The sequence below is a fragment of the Bos indicus x Bos taurus genome, chromosome 19 (genome assembly GCF_003369695.1).
Source record: "Bos indicus x Bos taurus breed Angus x Brahman F1 hybrid chromosome 19, Bos_hybrid_MaternalHap_v2.0, whole genome shotgun sequence".
Lineage (NCBI taxonomy): Eukaryota > Metazoa > Chordata > Mammalia > Artiodactyla > Bovidae > Bos > Bos indicus x Bos taurus.
The window spans coordinates 37,386,625-37,410,245 of record NC_040094.1 but is presented as its reverse complement, the minus strand read 5'-3'; the positions used below and the strand labels follow the sequence as shown (position 1 = coordinate 37,410,245).

Below are 23,621 nucleotides of genomic sequence, written 5' to 3'. Positions count from 1 at the left end.
GAAACTTTTTCTCTCATTTTTATATGTTTGGAACATAATGGCTATGTCAAAGCATGAACTTTACACTTTCTTCTTGTTAATGTTTAAGTCACTTGGCGATAGAGTTTCTACTTCTCACAATGGAAACACTAGCAGATGGAGTTTGGGGGTAAAAGAGCTGAGCTGCTGCTGCTGCTAAGTCGCTTCAGTCCTATCCGACTCTGTGTGACCCCATAGACGGCAGCCCACCAGGCTCCCCCGTCCCTGGGATTCTCCAGGCAAGAACACTGTAGTGGGTTGCCATTTCCTTCTCCAATGCATGAAAGTGAAAAATGAAAGTGAAGTTGCTTAGTCGTGTCCAACCCTTAGCAACCCCATGGGCTGCAGCCTACCAGGCTCTTCTGTCCATGGGAGTTTCCAGGCAAGAGTACTGGAGTGGGTTGCCATTTCCTTCTGAGCACTGATACTTAAATCCTGGGAGTCCAAGTAATGGGCATTTTGTCTGGGCTTAGGGGCCTGGGTAAGGCTTCCCAGGTGTTGCTAGTGGTAAAGAACCCACCTCTCAATGCAAGAGACATTAAGAGATTGGGGTTCAATCCCTGGGTGGGGAAGATCCCCTCCAGGAAGGCCTGGTAACCCACCCCAGTATTCTTGCTGGGAGAATCCCATAGACAGAGGAGCCTGGTGGACTACAGTCCGTAGGGTCGAAAAGAGTACGTCATGACTGAAGTGACAGCACAAACACACCGCAAGCGCCTGGGTAGGGATGTGGAAAACCCCATCAGGACTTCTAATTACAGACCAACTTCAACAGCGACCCCATGTGGCAATAAGATGAATTGCAGGAGTAGAAGGTCCTGCCCAAAGTGCTTTCCTACTCCCCAGCTTGGAGCCAGGAGCCTAATTGACACCTCCTTTGTGAAATGCATGTGGTCACCACAGGCTTTTTAGACAACTCAGAGGACTAAAGAGAAAGATAATACTGGATATGGGCTCTCAGCTGGCTAATTAGAAAACTGAAAGAGCTATGACCCTTTCATTTTGGAATAATCCATACTGTTGACATGCAATACATACAAAATAATGGAGAAAGGAAAATAATAGAGATGTAGTGGAGCATTTAAATTCTTCTTCAGAAAAAGACTCATAAATTCCAATATTGACCCCCCAAAAAAGAAGTACAAAATTCTGAATAGATCAATAACCAAGAAGAAAAAATAAAATAGAAGTTACTGAAGAATTAGCTCCCTAAAAGACTCCTGGGTTTTATGCTTTTGTTGGCAAGACTTTTCCAATGTTAAGAGACAGCAGTGTCTATTGTTGTTATTATACAACAATCCCTATTGTTGCATAAATTATTTCAAAACACAGAATAAAGAAATAATGCACCTCAATTTATGTTGTAAACTCTAATTCTTAAGCCTGGAAAAGAAAATCATAGACCAGACCTTGCAAATTCAAGTGTTTATAAGCACCAGAAACTAATATAAATGGGTGAAGTTGACTGATGTGTGAAATGACAGGAAAAGTGGGAACCACAGGAACTGGAGGGTGTGCATGCCTTATTCAAGAATTCAAAATCAAATGCTTCAAAACACTGCTCTGGTCACATAAACAAGTCCCATGGGTCACCAGTTTGCAGCCTCTGGTATAGGTCAATCTCTATTATAAAATAGATGTTAAAATACTAGCAAGTTAAACTCAACCTATACTACAATTAAAAAAAAAATCTACTAGGACTGTTACATTTACTCTAAGGGATGCAAAAATCTTTTAATATGTGGAAGTCATTTTTAAAACAACCATCATCTCCCATTAGAAAAACACATACATTATTTCAATAGATGTTCGAACTTAATACCTGACAAGCGGAGGCCCAAGAACCCAGAGCTGGGTTGTGTGTGAGTTGGCCAAAGATGTCCCAAAGGTTGCATCTAGGGGTAAAACCAGGATCATGTGCAGCAGACAGACAGCCCAGCCAAGTGTCAATCCAAAGAACTGAACAAAGATGCAGAAATTAGATAAAGGCAAGAAGACAGGGCCCATGGAGACGCTTGGGAAGCATAGCCCAGACATATTACTGCAGGGACCTCCCTGTGGTCTGGTCCTGAGCCAAGTTTGAGCTCCAGCTGCTGAAGTTAAAAACATCCAGCATCCACGTATCATAATATTTCTCCTAAAGCTAAGATCTAAGGATAGTGCCAACATATGAGAAAAGACATATCATGGAAGCAGCCCACCTCAAACTAAAACTGCTTTCCCGCTCTGATTTTCTGAGGAGCCATTTTGTATTTTCAAGATTTTCTACAATAAAAGAAATAAAATGCACAGAGAAAGTTATAGGGGAATCTGATAGAAGAGGGGATGGTGGGAAGCAATGAACTTCATATATTATATGGTCAAATCTAAATCAATCAAGGCATGTTATACCACAATAACCAATTTATCCTATTTTTTTATTTTCTAATATTTTTGGCTACATTGCACATCTTGTGGAATCTTACTTCCCTGGGCCCCTGCAGTGCAAGTGTGGAATATTAACTACTGGACTGCCAGGGAATTACCAATAATCTATTAAAAAACAGTAAAATCTATACGGGTACTGATAGAGTGAAAAGGAATAAGTGCTAAGTCAGGACTCTACACCTCTACTTCATACCATAACACAAAAAATTTCAGATGGATTAAAGACTTAAATGTAAGATGTAAAATAAATATTGTAGGAGAAAATATGTGAGACCGTGTATCTTATCAAGAATCAGAGAGATCCACCCAACCTGAAGGGAAAATGAGAAGCTATAAAAGAAGAGGAACATAACTGATTCCAAGAAAAGTCTTCTATTTTTAGATCTTAAAAAATCAAAATACAGTGATAAATTGAAGAAAACTTTCCATTTCAAAAGGATGAAAAACTCTTAAATTGATAAGAAAAAAACAAACAGTGTAATAGCAATAGATAGACTCATGAAGATTATGAAGAAGCAATTCTGGGAAAAGAAAATCCAGTCAAGAAACCAGTTGAGACACTCCTCAGCAGAAAATCACAAATAAACAACTAAGGCACTCACTTCTCACCTATCAGATTAGCAAAAATTCAAGTGATAATAATTGCTGTTGGAAGGGATGCCTGAAAACTATACTTTCATACAATGCTGTTGGAAAAGTGAATTGTCACAACTCTTTGGAAAAGCAATCTGGCAATAGCTACTAGCATTTAAAATTCCCTTTTCCCCAGTAATCCCATTCCTAGGAAACACTAAGACTTCCCTGGTGGTGACTTCAGATGGTGAAGCGTCTGCCTACAATGCGGAAGTCCCAGGTTTGATCCCTGGGTCGGGAAGATCCTCTAGAAACACTGCAACAGAAATGAAAACATTAGTGCATAGGGATTCGTGTAGAACCATGTAAGGGAATGGCTACCCACTCCAAGAAAAGGCTGTATCAACAGGTGGTTTTCTTGGGGCTTCCCTGGTGGCTCAGATGGTAAAGAATCTTCCCACAATTCAGGAGACTGGGGTTTAACCCCCGGGTCGGGAAGATCCCCTGGAGAAAGAAATGGCAACCCACTCCAATATTCTTGCCTGGAGAATTCCAAAGATAGAGGAGCCTGTCAGGCTACAGGCCATGAAAGAGTCTGACATGACTGAGGGACTTTCACTTTCGCTTTTCATATTTATTATAGACTTGTGGTAGTCACAAAAACTGGAAATCAAGTGAATGTTCAAAAAAGGAGTGGCATATTATGTAACCATTAAAAAAATGGGTTAGACCTGTCCCATCCGTCCTGGGGAAATTTCTACCATGTGTTACGATCAAGGGAGAAAAGCAAGATACAAAGTGTATGTAATATGATTCAACTTTTAAAATATAATGACACATATCACCCCCAAATAAAAAACCCATGTGTGTGTGTACGTGTGTGTGTATGTGTGTGTGAACTGCTACAAAACTGGAAGGAAGAAAGGAAAGAAAGAAGGTAGGAAAGAAACCAGACTGTTAACATAGTGGGGAAGGGGAAAGAAATACTTAAAAGTAAGTTTCTATATTTAAAAACCCTATGTGCAATGTGATGCCATTCATGGAAAATTCTACACACGTAAAGAGATGTGAAAGGATCTTCACCAAAATATTAATGACGATTGTCTCAGGGAGTGGGATTGCAGGTGACGTTTTTTTTTCCTTATTTTTTTCTATGTTTTAAATGATATATAATGAGTACATATCATTTGCACATCAGTGGAAAATAGGACTTCCCTGGTGGTCTAATGGGTAAGAATGCACTTGCCACTGCAGAGGATGAGGGTTCAGTTCCTGGTCTGGGAAGATCCCGCATGCCATGGGGCAAATATGCCTGTGAGCCACAGCTACTGAGCCCAAGCACCCTAGAGTTCATGCTCAGCAACAAAGAATATCCCCCACTCACCACAAGTAGAGAAAGCCCGAGCACAGCAACGAAGACCCAGCACTGCCCAAAATAAAGAAATACATTTAAAAATCAGCGGACAATAAAGTTATTTTAATTGTTGGGTGCAGGGGGACTATGGACAGGTAGACAGTCCCTGGGAGACCTGATTGAATGAGCACACAGATCTATATTTAATTAACCTATCAATTGCTGGTATGCCAACTGATGTTTTCCAAAATCTTGAAGGGTAGTTTCTCTTAAGTAGTCTGTCATCTGAAACATTGTTTACAATTCTCCCACTTAACTAATGGTGAGGAGTGCAACCATTACAAATACCAAAAGGGCAGGAGATAATTAAAGGAGGTTTTACTTAAGTGCCATCAAATAACTACATCTCCTGTATTCAGAATTTCCTCACCAAGCTTATCTCCTGACAACTCCCAAACCCTTTTATCATTGCCTTCAAGCTTTTTTTTTTTTTTTAATCATCTCTTTTTCCAGACCTCTGTGTAGTGATTCTTAAAATCTTCATTATAAATCGTCAACCTTCGCTTTGCTCTTTTGATCGTTTCTTTCTCAGGGAGCTTGGCTTCACCACCTGGCATGGACCTGGTTATGCTGGGCATGCCCTGCTTCTTATCCCCTTCCCTCTCTCAGTGGACCTGACACGTTTAGGGGAGTGCTGCAGGGGTTCAGGCCTTTTCTATGCCCTGCTTGAACATGCCAGGCTTTCCAAAAATGTTAGGATCAGCTGATGAAACAGGAAGTTGGGCTTCATTTGCTCTTTCTTTCACAATATTCATTGAGCATTGCTGAGTGTCCATCGCCGAGCTAAGGGTTCAAATAAGAGGCCATGATTCCAGAGAAATTACAACCATGTATGTGGGCAGTGTTGGACTGTCCTGTGCCGGGGAAGCACTTGGGAGGATGCCACGGATGGGAGGGGAAGTGAAGTCGGGGAGCGGCTGCTAGGGCCGAGACGGGGGAACAGCACGTGCAAAGGTCTAGCGCTTCTTCAGGCGTGCTCCCAGACTAGCAGCTCAGCATCATCTGGGAACTTGTTGAAAATTCTGAAACTCTGGGAGCGGGTCCAGCAATCTATTTTATCAAATCCTGCGGATGATTCTGACACACCCTAGAATTCAATGACCACGACTCAAGTAGAAGTCTGAGGATGCTGAGGATGAGAGGGAGAGGAGAGAGGAAACAAGGCTTCGTGAAGGGCCTCAGATGCCAGTCAAAGGAGTTAGACTTTGCCCCGTAGGTGCGGCTTCCAAGGCTTTTAAGCAAGGGCTGTGGGACTTACACAATCGCTTCCAACTTAGGCGTTTCTGGGCGCTCTAGCATTCTCTGCGTGCAAGAGGGCCGAGAGGGAGTTGGTCTCGGCGAAGCTGAGTTTCTCCACCCCACCTTCACCCCACACCCCACATCAGGCGGCGAGTCAGAGACAGGTGAGGCCACAGACCTCTCTGCACTCTGGTTCCATGGGCTTGCAGTTCGGAAGGAGGTGAGAACGCGCAAGAGCTGGGGCACTGACCAAGACAGGCAAGGAACCACCGCGCGAGAGGCCAGTGGCCCGTGGGACAGCTAGGTCGGCGGCCCAGGCTCCGCCCCTGGCCCGCGGGGCGCGGCGTTTCGGGCCTGCGGGCCACGCCCCCGGCCCCGCCCCAGCGCGCGCCAGGCCCGCCTCCCTCGGGAGAAGCCGGTTCTGCCCGCGCCCGTGCACGCGCCCGCGGCCGGGTTGCAGGGCTGGGCGCGCGCCCTGCGTCCGGGGCAGGAAGATGGTGGCGAGCGCGCGGGTGCAGAAGCTGGTGCGGCGCTACAAGCTGGCGATCGCCACGGCGCTGGCCATCCTGCTGCTGCAGGGCCTAGTGGTGTGGAGCTTCAGCGTTCTGGAGGACGACGAGCCGGGCGAGGTGCTCCGACGGCCGGGCGGGCAGGCGGGCAGGCCGGGCGCGGGGACGCGCGGGGTCCTGGCGGGGAAACGGATGGCCCCCGCCGGGGAAGTGGGGCACGGGCCGCTTGCGTGTTGCGCACGGGCGGCCGCCTGGCTCGGGGCCTCGGACCCCTGGCGCCCGTTTCCCAGGCGGGCCGGGGGCCTGCGCGCGGGGGCGGTGCATGACCCGGAGGACGGGCCGCGGGCTGGCAGGGGCCCCGGCCGCGAGGAGCGGGTCTTGGTGGGGTGGTCTCCAGCTCCGCGAGCAGTGAAGGTCAGGCGCGGGTGGAGGAGAGCCCGGCCAAGAGGCGCGGCTGGGCCCGAGCCGGCTAGGAGGTGGGGAGCCCCAGGCCAAACTTTCTGAAGTTGGGAGGGGGTGGGGGTGTGCGCGCCGTGGGCGGAGGAATGGGGCCTAGGGACCCCGGGCAATCGCGCCGACCCGCCCCTCAGCGGGGCACTGGCCAGTTAAGAAGTGGAGCCTGGGGGTGGAACTCAGTCTGGCAACTGAGGAGAGGGAGGGAGACCCCGAGGGAGAGAAGTGGAGTGCCCCTGAGGCGTGGCTTTTTCAACCAGGGGTCTGAAGCACCTGCATGGGTCTTCTGGACAGGATGGCAGGGGAATTGAGCTGGTGAATTGGCCTCAGGACATTAGGGAATTGGGGACTCGCCCTCTCTGACCGTAAGAAAATGGGGACAGCAGCAGCTGGTTTAGCAGAGCCCAGGCCGTGGAGCAGGGGCAAACCCTATCCTTCTTAGTGCCCCAGGTCTTCGTTCTGAGAGTCTCCTGGCTGATGTGGTTTTCCCTGGAGGATTAGACATGTCTCCCTCAGTGTGATCAGGAGAGTCCAGTGGGGTCTGAGACCATCCTGGAAGGTTGAAGAGGATAAGTCAAACCCTGACCCTAAGCTGTGGACCAGAAGACAGGGCTTCCCCGCCCCCACCCCTGGGTTTTGGTGGACTCTGAGTCAGACTCTCTGCTCTGCTTGCCCCATCCTCTTGGGCCTCTCCTCCTGGCAGGGTGAAGGCCAAGGGAGCCCTGATATCCATTTTTCCTTCCTGCATCTGGGCAGTATGGAAGGCCTAGTGTGGAAATTGGAAGAATCACTGCTTTTGCCTTTTTTGGGGAGAACCAACAGACTGGGATGGTGAGGGGAGCTGGGACAGAGTCACATGAGATCATAACTCCAAAAGGAGCTGAGCTTAGGGGTTAGGGGAGGCTGACTCTGTGACATCTGAAGGGAGTGAGCTTGTTCTCTGTGGTCCAGTAAGTAGCAGGAAGGCGAAGAGATGATTTTGGGGGCAGATGAGACATTCTAACATGGAATGGGCTGACAAGGAGTTAAGGAGCCTTCTGACCCTGGAATATATATGTGAGTAGGGGCTGGTGACCACTTTGGGGAGGGGCATGGCAAAGCATCCAGGGCTTCTCAGACCCTCTGCTACACGGCTGTGTGAATCTCTGGAAGGGCTGAGAGACTGTTCAGGCCTCAAGGTCTCTGCTGCCCTACCTCCAGCCTGGGGTGGGGAACTGGTGCAGTGCTTGGGATCCTACCTCCTCACCTCCTCCTCCAGCTTCCTAGCAGAACCAGATAGGGGAATCCCTGGACCAGAATGGAAAAAAGATCCTTGATAACCTAGAGGTTGTGCAATCCAAGCAGCCATTAGTGCTTGGAGCCCTTCGGCAGCCACCTCAGGGCAGCCCGGCAGCATAATAAGTATTTAGGAAGATGGGTGCTGAGTTGGACCACCCCAACTCACCGTCGTATGTCCTATTCCAGCACTGCTCCTGGTGAATAGTGTGACCACTGTCTAATCACCTAACCTCTTTCGCGTGCATCCTCAATGGTATCTGCCCCCCACCCCAAGATGGGGGCAATGATATCACCTCTCTCATTGGTAATGCCTGTGAAGTATTTGCAGGAGTTGCTGGCACATGCTAAACCATCAGTAAATATCTTATTATTTCACTACTGCACAATGGTAATAGGGACTCATTCATTCATTCATTCAACAAATATTACGTCCTACTTCGTACTAGGCACTGTGCTAATACTGGGGATACAGAAATAAAATAGATGATGAGGTCACGGCCCTGTGGGCAGACAGTCTGCAGGGAGAGACTGACAGTGAAAAGGAAACTCAGTAACAAGAGGGCTAATTTAGATAGGTGGTTGGGGAGGGCTTCTGCAGGAAGTGGCCTGTGAGCTGAAAGCCTGGGGAAGCAGTAGGCAGAGTTCAGGCAGAAGGCCCCGAGGAGAATGGGCGTAGCTGGCTCCTCTCAAGAAGTGGGAAGGAGGGTGTGGTGGGATCCCTGGAAGAAGTTAGTCCAGGGCACATCCTGCAGCCCGCAGTGAGGGGCTGGGGTTTTATTCTAAGTGCAGTGGGAGAGCGCTGAAACCAAAGGGGTCTAAGCAGGGATGAAATGAGACATGCACTTAAGATGCACACTCTGGCCTTGCGATAGGTTGGAGACCAGAGATGACCATTAACATCCAAAGAGCCATTTTATGGTTTTCAAAGCTTTCACAAACATTGTCTCACCGCTTCCTTTAAGCACAGTCTGAGAAGTCCAAAGGTGGTGGATCAGCATTGCTGTGTTCTCTGTCTCTGGGACTCAGAGAAGGATTCCAAGGAGAAGCTACAGAGCCAGGAAAGGGCTTTGAATTCCTCCTCAGTGAGGAGAGGGGGCCTCGGAGGCCAGAATGCATCCAGGCGGATGTCAGAGGGCCAGTCCCCGTCCTCAGTAATTAGAGGGAACTCTGACTTAGGGGCAACTTTGGGCAACTCCTGTAGGGGTACAAGTATGGGGCCCTGCTGCTGCACATATAAACATCCTTGGGATGAGGCAGTGGGAAGGGGCTGGCTGCCTACCAGGGACCCCCACACTTCCTCACTGCTGCCTTCTGGTCCCCCAGCCCCCTCTGAGATTGTCCTTCTCAGGGTCAGCCAGCTCCTGCTGCAGTGCAGGACACCAACGTGCCCTCTCCTCCCACATCCTTCCCCCACCACAGCGAGCCTGGCCCTGTGCCCCAAGCCCTGCCCTCCTGACCAGCTTCCTCACTCACTGATACTGGCTTCCATCTTGAGAAGCCACAGCTCCTTTGCCATCTCCACCCACCTCAGCTTGAGAATGTCTTTCCCTGCCCCGTGTGTGTCCAGGTCCCACATCACCAGTTTACATACGCTCAGTTCAGTGGGACTGCAGCCACCTTTCCTAGGGGCTTCCCAGTGCAGGGTGCCCTCCCCAACATGGGTACAGAATAGAGCCTGTTGCCTCCTCCCCACTCTGCCCTCCCTCTTGCAGGTGTCTCTTCTCAGATGGAGACAGACATCCCCAGTTCTCACTGGGCACCTCCCAAGAGATCAGAGGGCTGGCTGGATGCTGGGCACAGAAGGCTGGGGTCCCAGGGTATAGCGCTGGGGCTCTGGCCCTAAGGCATCTGCCATGCTCTGACAGAGGAGGAGTGGGTGGTCCTAGGGAGGGAGGGGACAGGGAAAACTCGACCCAGTGGTCCAAAGTATCTGAAGGCCTTGGCTTCTCTCCTGACTTCACATTTGACTGTTTCCCTTTCATTAATATTAGTGAGGATGACAGCATTTACTGAATGCTGAGCCTGTGCCAAGAGCTTTTCATTCATTCATTCAACAAATATTTACTGAGGGAATTCCTTGGTGGTCCAGTGGTTAGGACTCTGCACTTTCACTGCCAAGGGCATGGGTTCAATCCCTGGTCTGGGAACTAGGATCCTGCAAGCTGTGTGGCATGGCCAAAAATTTATCTATCCATCTATATATATACATATATATATATAGAGAGAGAGTCTCCCATTGCCAGACATTCTTCTGGGCTCTAGGAATACATCAGTGAACAAAACAACAAAAAGCTCTATTTTCGTGGACATGGCATTCTTGTAAGGGGAGAGACATAGAATAGCACCATATAAATACATTTATACAGGGACTTCTCTGGTGGTCCAGTGGCTAAGACTTCCAATGCAGGGGGCCCGGGGTTTGATCCCTGGTCAGGGAACTAGATCCTACGTGCTGCAACTAAGAATTTCGTGCCGCAACTAAAGATCCCGCATGCCACAACTAAGACCCTGTGCAGCTAAATAAATAAAATATTTTTTAAAAATACACTTATACATATTACATTATACATTATATATATTATACATTGAAGGGTGGACTGGCCCTTAACTGAACCAGTTAACTGGTCATTAACTGAAGAAGGAGCCGACTGAGGGAAGATCAGGAGCTCACTTTTGGATCTGTGGCTTGAGAGGTCTATCAGACTCCCAAGAGAGGCATCAAGGAGGCTGGCAGTTAGACAACTGAAAGTTCAAGGGAGCCCCTCTAGGCCACAGAGAGAAATTTGGGACTGAGTGAGGTCACCTGGAAAGCCCAGACAAGGAAAGTCCCCAAAGTGGTCTTGGGAGATAAGGCAGGGTCAGCCAAGAAGACAGATGAGTGGCCACAGAGGCTACACCAGGGGAACACCAGGAGGGCATCCTGAGGAGGCTGCTTCAGAGGCTGTGGCCCAGTGAGTGCTGCTGCTGGAAGGCTAGGCCGGAAGAGGACTCACACAGAGAGTGGTGAGAGAGAGGGGACAGCTCTTTCTAGTTGCAGTATCTCAGGCTCTATCTCTTGGACACTCTTCCCTTCTGTATTTGATGGTTGAGGGAACCTGCTCAGAGAGGGTATGTAACTGTGGGGGAGTGACAGAGCTGAGGGAGAAGCCCTGGTGACTCCAGAGTAGTCACACGGAGCCTCTCACTCCTCCATCCAGTCTGTGTCTCATCCAGCAGACACCAACCAGACATCCTACATGCCAGCTACTCCACTGGGCACCGGGGAGATGGAGCTGACACGACAGCCTCTTCCCAAGGAGTTGGTCAGCTAGAAGAACGTCCCACCCTGAGGCAAATGGGACGGGCTCACACATGGAGACTCCGCTAGATCTTGAAGGATGGATGGAATTTGGTCAGGCAGGGAAGAGGGGGATCACAAAAGAAGGACAGGGAAAGCTGGAATGAGTGTGGCTATACACACTTTCAAGTGTGGCTGGATCATTAGGGAGGTTCCTAGGTTTGAGAAGAGGCTGCAGAAGCCGGGAAGCAGGCGTGGAGGCTTTCCCTTATCTCGGTTTCCCTTCGCAAGCCGCCCTGCCACAAGGAGCGATGAGTCGCCAGCCTGCACGTGCAGGCGCCTTCGCGCCCTGCCTCAGCCTTCCAGCCATGGCCAGACACCTCCTCAGCCACTCCCAGCAGTAGTACCAGGGCTCCCATCTCTAGGCTGTCTTTGTCCTGGAGCTTCCCACTAGCTGGTCAAGGCCCTCTCCAAGCCAAGCTGTTGTCTGAAGCTCTTTCATCCCCCTCTGCCCAGATGTCAGGCCAGCTTGGCCATCTGAAGGCTTTCCCTGCAGCTGCCTGCTCCTGCTACCCCGTCATCCAGAGTGTGACCCCCAAGGGAGTCTCCTGCACTCTGTTAGTCTCTGCTTCCCAGAGAACCCAACCAGCAATGGGGTCTCAGATATCACCTCTGCCCTCTCCACCAGGCAAGACCCCTTTGCTCTGTTGCAGCTGCAGCACTCCCATGTGGAAATACTGTAGATGGCAGAATGCTTTTTCCTTCTGAAGAGCATCATCTTGTCCCAGTGAAGCCTGGGTGGGAGTGCTGGATGGACACTCTTGTCTGTAGGGTCTCTGCATGTCTCTCTTATTCATCTTCCTATTTGTGGAAAAAGAAAGTGGTATCTGAATCCAAAGGAGGCTCAGTGCCCTGTGATCTGTGTGATGGAGGGGATGTGGATGTGATGGTGCCTTGGGGGAGGGCGACATTTCCTCCACCGGCTGGTCAGGGAAACCTCCCAGCAGAAGTGCAGAGTACTCAGGCAAACAGTACTTTTCTAGATAAAGGGTGGCGGGTGCTTCTAGGCCTGAGCCAGCCAGAAGCTGAAGGAGCAGGAGCAGGAGGAGACTGACTGTCCTGGTGACTTGTGTTTGCCTATCTTTTACAGAAAGGAAGGCAGAAGAAGTCACGGCCACTCGACCCCAGCGAAGGCTCCAAGGACACAGACAGTTCAGCTGGGCGGCGGGGCAGCGCAGGCAGAAGGCATGGGCGCTGGCGGGGCCGCGCTGAGAGCCCCGGTGTGCCCGTGGCCAAGGTGGTACGGGCAGTAACTAGCCGGCACAGAACCGGCCGGCGGATCCCCCCCACCCCACCCCCAGAGGCCCCAGGCCGCCAGAACCTGAGCGGGGCAGCGGCTGAGGAGGCGCTGGTTGGGGCGGCTGGCTTCCCACATGGAGACACGGGGAGTGTGGAGGGCGCCCCCCAGCCCACAGACAACAGCTTCACACCCAAATGCGAGATCGTTGGCAAGGACGCTCTGTCTGCACTGGCCCGGGCCAGCTCCAAGCAGTGCCAGCAGGAGATCGCCAACGTGGTGTGCCTGCACCAGGCCGGGAGCCTCATGCCCAAGGCTGTGCCCCGGCACTGCCAGCGGGCTGGTAAGAGACAAGCACAGGCAGAGAGGTGGGGGCCCAGGAGGGTGTTCGGCAGGGATCCCCGCCCCCGTTTCTCAGCGATGAAAGCCTGGAAGGGCACACCTCGCTGCCCAAGTTGGGGATGAGTGCACTAAGTGGCTGAGGTGGACCTGGGGCCCGGAGCATCGGGCTCTACGTCCGGGGTTCCTCCTTTGGACAGCAGGCGGCTCCCTCTTCCCATCTTGTCTCCACCCTGTGACCTGGGGCGGGACCTTACTGATGCCCCTGTTTTCTACTCTCAGGAAAGATGAGCCCTGGCATCCCGTGGGACGAGGTCCGGGCCCAGCAGCCCGCAGATGGCCCCCCAGTACGAATCGCCTACATGCTGGTGGTTCATGGCCGCGCCATCCGCCAGCTGAAGCGTCTCCTCAAGGCTGTGTACCACAAGCAGCACTTCTTCTATGTCCATGTGGACGAGGTACCTGCTATGGCCAGGGAGACAGGGCATCTGAGTGGGGAGGGCAGAGACCAGATCGTCATGGACAGACAGTGTCTCTGACTTGCTCAGTGGCCCAGAGATAGGAGAGCAGGGAACGGGGGAGCAGCCAGCACCAGGTGACACGGCTGCTCCGGAGCTGGAGCCCTAGCCCATGCTCTGTCCGTTTCATGTCACTTGTCCTCCGCCCTGGGTGGGGCCGGGTGGGGAGGTTGTAATGCTGGGGGTTCATCTTCCACCGCTGAGTTCCCACCACCGCCACCCCACCTCCCACAGCGCTCCAACTACCTGCACCGAGAGGTAGTGGAGCTGGCCCGGCAGTATGACAACGTGCGGGTAACGCCCTGGCGCATGGTCACCATCTGGGGCGGGGCCAGCCTGCTGAGGATGTATCTGCGGAGCATGCAGGACCTGCTGGAGGTGCCCGGCTGGGCCTGGGACTTCTTCATCAACCTCAGTGCCACTGACTACCCGACAAGGTGTGGGGTGGTGCTCTGAGCCCTGCAGATGGGAGGTGGGCCTCCTCTAGGACTCAGGGTTCCAGGGTCCCGATGGACTTCTTCCCTCCCCAAAGCCTCATTCTGGGATCTGCACACCTCAAACATGATTCCTTGGCCCCAACAATGTTTTAGAGGAGTTGTTGTTGAAAGATGATATGAGGGTTGCAAAGGACAACAGATGGGGAGGAGAAGCAGCCAGAAGTCTGAACCAGGATCTTGGGTCAGACAGGAAGGGGGGAAGAAGGATGAGGTGGTCTTTCTCAGGGACCTCAGATACTCACCACCCCAGAGCATCAGCTTGGAGTAGGTCAGTTGGCCAGAATGGCTCTCAGTAAGAAAAGAAGGGGCCAAAGAGTGAAGGAAAAGAGTGCTGGAGAGGCCTGTCTGCTCTGGGCTGGTGGCTGAGCCACGCTCACACACGCTACCCGCACGCCATTTTCTCTCCAGGACCAATGAGGAGCTCGTAGCTTTCCTGTCCAAGAACCGGGACAAGAATTTCCTCAAGTCTCATGGTCGGGACAACTCCAGGTAAGGGGATGGTGGAGGATGCCCTGGTCCTGGGTTCTCACCACAAGCCCTACACACAGGGGGCTTGGTGGCCTCAGCCCTGGGTTGCAAAACCTCCAAACCAATCACAGATTGAGGAGTGCAGTGCTGATTCCTGGAAAGATGAGAGCCTGGATTCCACCCTGCAAGATCCTCAGCCACAGGCCCGTGTGCCTCCCACAGGTTCATCAAGAAACAGGGCCTGGACCGGCTCTTCCACGAGTGTGATTCGCACATGTGGCGTCTGGGCGAGCGGCAGATCCCAGCAGGCATTGTGGTGGATGGCGGCTCAGACTGGTTCGTGCTAACTCGCAGCTTTGTGGAGTATGTGGTGTACACAGACGACCCGCTTGTGGCCCAGCTGCGTCAGTTCTACACATACACGCTGCTCCCGGCCGAGGTGGGTGACTGGGCCCGCACCCAGGTCGGGGGCGAGTGGTGGGCTCGACGGCTCACCCTCTACCCCGGCCTGCCACCCCCAGTCCTTCTGGGCTGGATGGCTCACCCTCCACCCCGGCCCGCCCACCCCCCCCCGCAGTCCTTCTGGGCTCAGGGGCTCACCCTCCACCCCGCCTGCCCCCCGCAGTCCTTCTGGGCTCGGAGGCTCACCCTCCACCCCGGCCTGCCCCCCGCAGTCCTTCTGGGCTCGGCGGCTCACCCTCCACCCCGCCCTGACCCCCCAGTCCTTCTGGGCTCGGCAGTTCACCCTCCACCCCGGCCTCTACGGCTACCCCTCCACCCTGGCCCACCCCCTGCAGTCCTTCTGGGCTCGATGGCTCACCCTCACCCCGCCTGCCCCCCGCAGTCCTTCTGGGCTTGGCGGCTCACCCTCCACCCTGGCCTACCCACCCCAGTCCTTCTGGGCTCAGCGGCTCACCCTCCACCCTGGCCTACCCCCCCCAGTCCTTCTGGGCTCGGCAGTTCACCCTCCACCCCGGCCTCTACGGCTACCCCTCCACCCTGGCCCACCCCCTGCAGTCCTTCTGGGCTCGATGGCTCACCCTCACCCCGCCTGCCCCCGCAGTCCTTCTGGGCTTGGCGGCTCACCCTCCACCCTGGCAACCCCCCCCAGTCCTTCTGGGCTCGGCGGCTCACCCTCCACCCCGGCCTCGATGGCTCCCCCCCACCCCGGCCCACCCCCCGCAGTCCTTCTAGGCTGGAGGGCTCACCCTCCACCCCTCCCTGCCCCCCTGCAGTCCTTCTTTCACACGGTGCTGGAGAACAGCCCAGCCTGCGAGAGCCTCGTGGACAACAACCTGCGGGTCACCAACTGGAACCGCAAGCTGGGCTGCAAGTGCCAGTACAAGCACATCGTGGACTGGTGCGGCTGCTCGCCCAACGACTTCAAGCCGCAGGACTTCCTACGGCTGCAGGTGCTTCCCCATGACCCCCAACCTCTGGCCCTTGGTAGAGCCTCACCCCAGCTTTTCGCTGGCTGCTTTCTAGGGTCAGAAACAATCCTGGGTGGTCCAACCAGAGGATCTGGGGGACCCTCACCAGGAGCAGCCCCCGGGGGCAGGGGCTAAACTGGCAGCAGGAAAAACCCTCGGCAGCTGATCTCTAGGCACTGCTGGGAAAAGGCGCCTCCCCTGCTGTGCTCTCTGGGACCTCCAGACCCCTTCACCCTCCTTGCCTCTCCCACTCCAGCAAGTCTCCAGACCCACCTTCTTCGCCCGCAAGTTTGAATCTACTGTGAACCAGGAGGTACTGGAAATCCTGGACTTCCACCTATATGGCAGCTACCCCCCCGGCACCCCAGCCCTCAAGGCCTACTGGGAGAACACCTATGATGTGGCTGATGGCCCCAGTGGGCTCAGCGATGTCATGCTCACTGCTTACACCGCTTTTGCCCGCCTCAGCCTGCGCCACATCACCACTGCTGCGTCCCCCCTGGCCAACCCACTCTGCAGGTGAGACCTCCTTTTGACATTGTGCAGACTCTCAGGATGTAATGCCCTATAAGGAGGACAATCAGAAAGAGACAGAGCCTCTCCCAGGGAGCCCCCAGCTGAGGCAGGGAAAAAATGCAAATAAAACGAAGATGGCAAAAGCCAGGCACATAGGATCTGTGGGTGTGAGATCTGGGCAAAGAAAGCACCTGGGGATGGGACTCCCCCAGAGCCCCCTTCCTGGGACTCCAGGCCAAGTCGGGTGTGCTGATGGCATCTCCCTTTCTCCCTGCTGGAACCTTCTTAGGTTTGAGCCCAGGGGCTTGCCGTCCAGCGTGCACCTGTATTTCTATGACGACCATTTCCAGGGCTACTTGGTGACGCAGGCGGTGCAGTCCTCAGCCCAGGGGCCGGCAGAGACGCTTGAGATGTGGCTGATGCCCCAGGGGTCGCTGAAGCTGTTGGGGCACAGTGACCAGGCCAGCCGGCTCCAGAGTTTGGAGGTGGGACAGGTCCTCCCCTTGCTTTCTCCTGATCCCCAGCAAGACTCAGGGTAGTGGGGAGAGAGGGACAGACACTACGGGAGGGCTGAGGATTGGGTTGCCTTTCAGGACTGGATTCCTGGGTCTTCTTTCCCAGTGATGGCAGCCTTGGGATGCACAGAGGACATGCAGTCAGCGGGGAGGGGACCGTGGTTCCACTACAACGCAAGCCTGTATTCTACACTCAGGGATTTTCTTCTGTAAGGAGCTGGACATTCCAGTCGGGCCAGAAGATTAGGCTTTTGAGTGTCTCCTTGGTCTCTTTCTTGGAGGCCTTTGCTCCATGTGGGGATGGTCTCTGGGCAGGACTTTGAATTTCATTTCTGCCTTACTGCCCCCAACACTTCAGAGCAGGTCAGAACAGGAGCCTAGAATGAATCTCAGAGCTTATAGAGATGTTAAAAATCCCAGTCTGAGCCCATCATTTTGCAGAGGGGGAGACTGAGGACCAGAAAGAGACAGTGATGTCCCACAGGAGTTAGAGGGGGAAGCAGGTAGAGAGGAGGACTTTCCTTCGCCTCCTGCCCAGCTGCCTCCTTCCCTCCAGGTCGGCACCGAGTGGGACCCCAAAGAGCGTCTCTTCCGGAACTTTGGGGGGTTGCTGGGGCCGCTGGACGAGCCTGTGGCCATGCAGCGCTGGGCCCGGGGCCCCAACCTCACAGTCACCGTGGTGTGGATCGACCCCACCTATGTGGTGGCCACATCTTACGACATCGTGGTAGACGCGGAAACGGAGGTCACGCAGTACAAACCCCCACTGAGCCGGCCCCTGCGGCCAGGGGCCTGGACTGTTCGACTGCTTCAGTTCTGGGAACCCCTGGGTGAGACCCGCTTCCTCGTGCTGCCCTTGACCTTCAACCGCAAACTACCTCTCAGGAAAGGTAAGTTTTCCCAAATGATACCCAGGAGTCAGGCAGGATAGGATTTACGGACAGGTGATCCCAAGAAGCTAACCATCAGAGTAGGGGAAGGTGGCAGATTGTGGCTTTGACCATCCCAGAGCCCTGCACTCCGGTATCACGCTTCCCAGGCAGGCAGACCCGGCTTTAGAACCCAGCTCTGACACTTTAATTGGGCTTTTATTCTTGGCAAATTTCTTGGCCTTCCTGAACCTGTCTTATTACATGTAAAGTAAGAGAAATACAATTCTTAGAGACCTCCTGGGTGCGTGGAACATAGATCCACTCAGATTGCTCCAGGGGAAGGGGGGAAATTATTGGGAAAATGTGGGCTCTCCCCCACAGAACTCAGGAAATGACTCAGGTCCCACTGGGACTCAGACGTGCTTTCTGTCTCTCTGGGGCCACCCTGTCCCTCATCCTGTGCTCTCTGTCTGTGTCAGCCTCAGGCTTCTCAATACGTGGCCTCTCAGTGCAATGGAGACTGACCAGGGCCCCTCAGTCCACAAGTTCCACATTCTTAGGACAGCAGATCTGATGTTGGTCATCTTCCCAGTCCACTGGTAGCCAGGTGGAGAAGGTCACACAGCTGAGGCTAGGAGACAGACGCTAAACTAGGCGTAGGCCGTAGGTTCCTGCAGGGCCCAATACATGTGACTGCCTTCTGGAGGCCATCGGGTCAATGTCTGGGTAAAAGTGGCTGGTATACAGTAGGTGTTCAGTAAGCAGGTAGATGTTTTCTTCCTCCAGCCATGTCCCATCACTGAGAAGGTGGGTCAGAGCAGAGGTAACCAGGAAGAGGACGGGGTCCAGGGTGGGGCAGTGGCTGTGGCAGATCAGAACAGGCACCCCTGCTCTCCTAGGACTCACAGTCTGATGGAGGAGACGAAGGGTGGGGTGGTGGAGGCAAGCTTGACAGCAAGTGCTACTGGAGCTGAGTCTTGGAGGAGCTGATTTTTATAGACAGTAAAGGATATCCTAAACTTAGGGAACAAAGTTAGCAGGTGTCTGGTGCATGAGGAGAACAGAGGGTGGAGGGGAGCCGGATGCCAAAGGAGGTGGGAAGGAAGGCCGGCAGAGTAAGCAGGGCCCGCAGCCTGAAGGCCTGAGTACTAGGCTTCTGAGGGCTCTGGAGGCCACCGGAGGGGGCTGGAAAGGGCCATAGGTGACACACACCAGACCATTATCAGAAAGTAACCCTACTTCCTAAAGTACCTGGAGCCCACTGTTTATTTAATTCTCAAGTTAGGAATTAAGGGATTACTGTCTTGATTTTATAAAACTAAGTTTCACAAGCACAGAAAGTTCTGTGGATTAGCCTAAAGTCACTCAGCAAGATGCGACTCAGTGGTAGAGTTGGGACAGGACTAGGGTGCCCAGACCTGATTCCCAGGGTCTGGCCTTCATGAGATCATTTGGGTGGGGCATGCTTACTCCTGCTCTGCACCCCCAGATGATGCCAGCTGGCTGCACGCTGGACCACCCCACAACGAGTATATGGAACAGAGTTTCCAGGGCTTGAGTGGCATCCTGAACCTGCCTCAGCCAGAGCCCGCGGAGGAGGCTGCCCGACTACATGCAGAGCTCACGGGCCCGGCGCTGGAGGCCTGGACAGATGGGGAACTAAGCAGCTTCTGGTCTGTGGCCGGAGTGTGTGCCGTGGGCCCCTCCGCCTGTCCCTCCCTGGAGCTCTGCAGACTGACCAGCTGGAGCTCTCTGTCCCCGGACCCCAAATCTGAGCTGGGGCCTGTCAAAGCAGATGGGCGACTCAGGTAGCAGGGTCCCAGCCAGTGCCTACGGAAGACCTGGGAAATTGCACCTTACAGATGACGGAGGGCTGTCTCCCTCACAGGCAAGAACCAGGGGCCCAGGCTGTACACCCATGTCAGCCATCCAGAACCCACAGACGGCAGGGAAGGTGGGCATAGTATTTACCACTGAAATGGCTCTGCTGGGGACCAGATGTTAGCAGGAACATGGGGAGAAGGGCTCCAGCCTCCTCACATTCTCCTCTAATTTTTTTTTTTTTAAGAAAAATGGGTGGTGGGGGATGAACTGGAAACAAAGATGTGCAATAGGGCCCAGAGCAGCCCCAGGAAGTGGGCCAAGGCTCTGGGGAGCAGAGGCCAGACAAGCCCATCTGCTGCTGCTCTGGAGGAGGCTGGGCCTGCCTCACTCTCTAGGGCCTCACCCCGCAGCTTTGGCCTGTGGTGCTCACGGCTGAGGCTCTGCGGGGCTGCAAGTGCTGTGGCAGGCTCTGAGAGCTAGAGAACAGGTGATCAGGGAAGCACTGCAGAGCTGGACTGTAATGGGTCAGCCTCTCTTGTAGCCAGGGGACCATAGAAGAGGGGGCGGGGCTGGCCCTAGGGCTTTCCAGCATACCCTGCCCCTTAATGGGAAAGACAGGGCACCAGGGCCTGCTGAGACCACTGCAGTCTCCCAGGTACCCAGAACTGCAAGCAGGGCCTGGGCTTCTGCCCTGGAGTGGTGAGCCCTCAGGAGCGACATGGGAAGAAGACTCCTCCAGGGCTCTCAGAAGAACCTGGAGCAGCATTGTGCCTGAAGCGCAGTGTGAAGCCTGAAATATGCAACAGAAGAAATATATCTCTATCTCTCTCAGCAGAGCCTCTTGTGTTTTTCCTCCTGGGTGTCAGAGAGCCAGCACTGTTGGGCCATCTTCTAAAAGTTTTGGCTGGCACTCTGGCAGAAGGTGGAGGGTCTAGTTGCCCCAGAGTGAGAACAGTTTAAAGTCCCATCCAAGAGCCAGAAGGGACCCAAGAACCCATAATCCAGATCCCTCCTTTATGAGGGGTAAACAGGCCCAGAGAGGCTCAGAGACTTCCTCATTGCCACCCAGTGAGCCACCAGGTGAGCCAGTTCAGTTCTTCAGGGTCCTGACCCAGCACTTCCTCCCTTGCTGCCAGGCCGAGGCAGAGGCTGACTCGTCACCAGGGCCCATCCCAGAAGCCTTTGCTCTGTTTCCTGCCCAGCTCAGAGTTTTGTATGGGGCAACCTCAAGAACAGAGGCAGCCAGTTCCAGCCAGGACCTGGTGGCTACCACTGCCCCCTTTAGAAGCAGGCGCAGCAGTGGCATGGATTCCTAGGTGCTGCCTTAGGACCTAGGAGGGCCATACTGGAAAGGTTGGTCCAGCCTCCCTCCTTTTCTCAAGCCCTTTCTCCCTTCCTGCATTCCTGCCATTGTTAGCCATGGCTCAGTACCAGTCCTTCACAGCTTACTTAATGTGGGGAGGAGGGTGAAGGTTTCTCAGAATCTTTAAAATCACCCTATCCAGCCATGCTGGCCCAGTCAGCTCAGCTTGGGAAACAAAGGGCTGTTTGAACCCAGGCCGCCATATGTTAAGTTTTTCAAGCTGCCAGGAGAGGGCACCACTGCCCACCAATGGCAGTGGTGGGATTTTCCGTCTGTTCAGCCGCTGCACTGACCTTGCGTGGAGTATGTCACTTAATCCTCACAACTGTCTGATGCAGGCAATGTTTAGCAGGCCAGGAAAGCTAAATGAACCCAAAGTCAAAGCTATTAGGTGGTGGCTGCAGGCTTCAGGAGGAGGCAGGAGGACTCCATGACACTCTGTCACTACATTCTCCTATGCTGCTAAGGCAGGTAAAGAGGAAGAAGGTAACAGCAAGAACTGCAAGGAAATAGTGTTTGGGTTCAAGGGCTGAGATGATTGCTTTTTTCTGGCTCCTATTCTAGTGAACATCTGAAGCTCTCATTTGGTTCTCTAAAAGGCTTTGTTATACATCAACCTTTAGCTCTTAAAAACCGTGTAATAACTAGGTGTAGAGTATCAGGTACAGGCAGCATTTAGACTCTGCTAAAGGTGCACAGGCCAGGCTGTGGCTATGCTGTCGTTGGACTAGCACAACTGTTGAAAGAGTCTTATTTTTTTGGAACTTAGGTGGGACGTGTCCTGTTTCAGCCCCTGCCACTCCTGTCCAATTACACCAAGTCCTGGTTACTCAGTCACCCACTGTGAACATTTTGAGCTTAGCTCAGTGGATAGCGATCCAAACTGAGGGTTCTGAGTTAGCCAGTCTGAGGTGGCAGCTCAACACTGGTATGGGTTCAGAGCTCCCCCTGGCAATTCTAATTTGCAGGCTGGCAGAACCAGAAGTCCCCTCACCTCCGGTGATCTGGCTGGTTTGTCTTGGCCCTTGAGTTAGAAGCAATGCGGGACCAGGAGTAGGCTTCACGACTCCTGACAGCTTCAGAGGGCCTCCCTAATCCTCTCCCCTGTCCAGGTCACTGAGGCAAGTTTGAGTGCAGCTTTGCTGACTAAACTGGCTAAAGTGTTCTCCACTCTCATCCTTCTGTAGGGATAGCTCAGCCCCAAGGCTTGAGCTTTACAAGGCTTTGAAATATTCCCCTGGTTGGACCCCTGGGGTCAAAATTAGGGTAACAACCAGGTGGAAGTGCGGTAGGGGAAGGTGGCAGGGCCCCCAGAGCTGCACAAGAATCCCTTTGGAGGGAGGGATAGAAACTGGAAAGTCTTTGCTGTTTTGTGCCTGGTTTCCAGGACAACCATGGACACTTCTATTCCATTAGAGATGGGAGCAAAGACCAAAGGACAGCCAATTGGCATCTGCAGCCCTGTTAGCTGGGCCATTGGGAAGCAGGGGGCGAGGCAGAGTAGGGCTGGGAGGGGATCCTGACTGAGAGGTGCATATATCTGGGTGAGTGGAGCTGCCTTGGCTGTCTTCTGGGGTTAGCAGAAGCCTAGCCTGTCCCTGCCAACCCCCTCTGCAGGTTGGTGAGGGACGCTCGTGGCTGCCAGGCCTGCAGAGTGGAGTGTCATCTATGGGACCCTAGGTCCTGGCATGGTACAGATCAGGGGCAGAAGCTGAGAACCTAGAAGGCTGCTCACAGATACCCTGGCTTTGAATGAAGCTGCTCCTCTGGATCAGGGGTCCTGGGTTGGGGGTTGGCCCTGTGGGGATGGTGGGTTGTGGGTGTGTGCAGGGGAAGCCTGTCTTGTGGCTGTCCTTAAGACTGTTTAAGAAAGTGCCCTTTCTTGGCACCCCTCTGCCAAGCTGCTCCCTGTGCAGAGGTCAGCATGGAGAACAGTCTCCTAGCCATAGTTGTAGCCACTGGTGAGTACCACTTGCTGTCCCAAGTCACAGAGTTGGGGCAGATGCACCCTTGGCCCCTCAGCAGAGGCCAGAAGTCCAGCCTCTTCATCTGCAGGGTCACCTAGAGCAAGCCACTTGGGAAGAATGCTGTGTACAGTTGGTATATGAACCCTGAGGTTCCTTTTCTGCTGAGTTCTAGAGGCTGGGTGCCAGGAATCTGACTTCAGACGTTTGAGCCCTCCCTCCCCTGATTGAGTTTCTAAGGGTGTCTGCCCCTGCCACAAGCTCTTTCTCCTCCCTGAGTCTGTCCTCTGTAAACTCCCTTACACTCCTTCTCCTGGGCTGAAGGAAGACAGGTATAGCTGCTCTGTCCTCCTCACAAATCTCTGCCATAGGAAATGGATGCAGCAGCAAAAAGGGAGCTGCCTGCCCCTCAGTTTCCCATGCATGTGAAGCTGATCCTAGTCCCAGCAGGTCATTCCTACCCCCACTTCTGGAGTAGAATTACAGTCTGGGGAGGTGAGATGGGTTTGTGCATGCCAGCCCCAGGCTGAACCCAATGTCTGGTGGCTCTTTGGAAGGAGTTCCATGCTGGTGTTTATCATGACCATCCTGCTAAGCGGCTGTACCCATAAGGCCCCAGCGCTGCCACATCCCCTGCTCTCATCAATTCTTCTGGAGCCCCAACCAATATGTAAACATGCCTACCCACTAACCCCTTACTTTCAGGGCCTCCCACCCCAATCACCACAAAAAGGCATCCACTCTCTGCTCAGTATGGACGGGGCCTCTGGGTCTACTCTATGGACACTGATCTTCCAGTCTGGGTTCCCTCTGGGCCAAGGAAGTAGTGT

General features: G+C 53.5%; 1 protein-coding gene across 1 annotated transcript; it reads left to right on the top strand.

Annotated features, from left to right (window-relative positions):
- The first annotated feature begins 6,110 nt into the window (after positions 1 to 6,110).
- Positions 6,111 to 20,295, top strand: XYLT2 (xylosyltransferase 2). The gene is made up of 11 exons (XM_027518624.1): positions 6,111 to 6,300; positions 12,339 to 12,828; positions 13,107 to 13,282; positions 13,577 to 13,779; positions 14,248 to 14,328; positions 14,530 to 14,746; positions 15,543 to 15,719; positions 15,994 to 16,256; positions 16,543 to 16,738; positions 17,325 to 17,658; positions 19,130 to 20,295. The coding sequence occupies exons 1-11, from the start codon at positions 6,166 to 6,168 to the stop codon at positions 19,450 to 19,452; spliced, it is 2,595 nt and encodes an 864-aa protein (XP_027374425.1). The 5' UTR covers positions 6,111 to 6,165; the 3' UTR covers positions 19,453 to 20,295.
- The last annotated feature ends 3,326 nt before the right edge of the window (positions 20,296 to 23,621 follow it).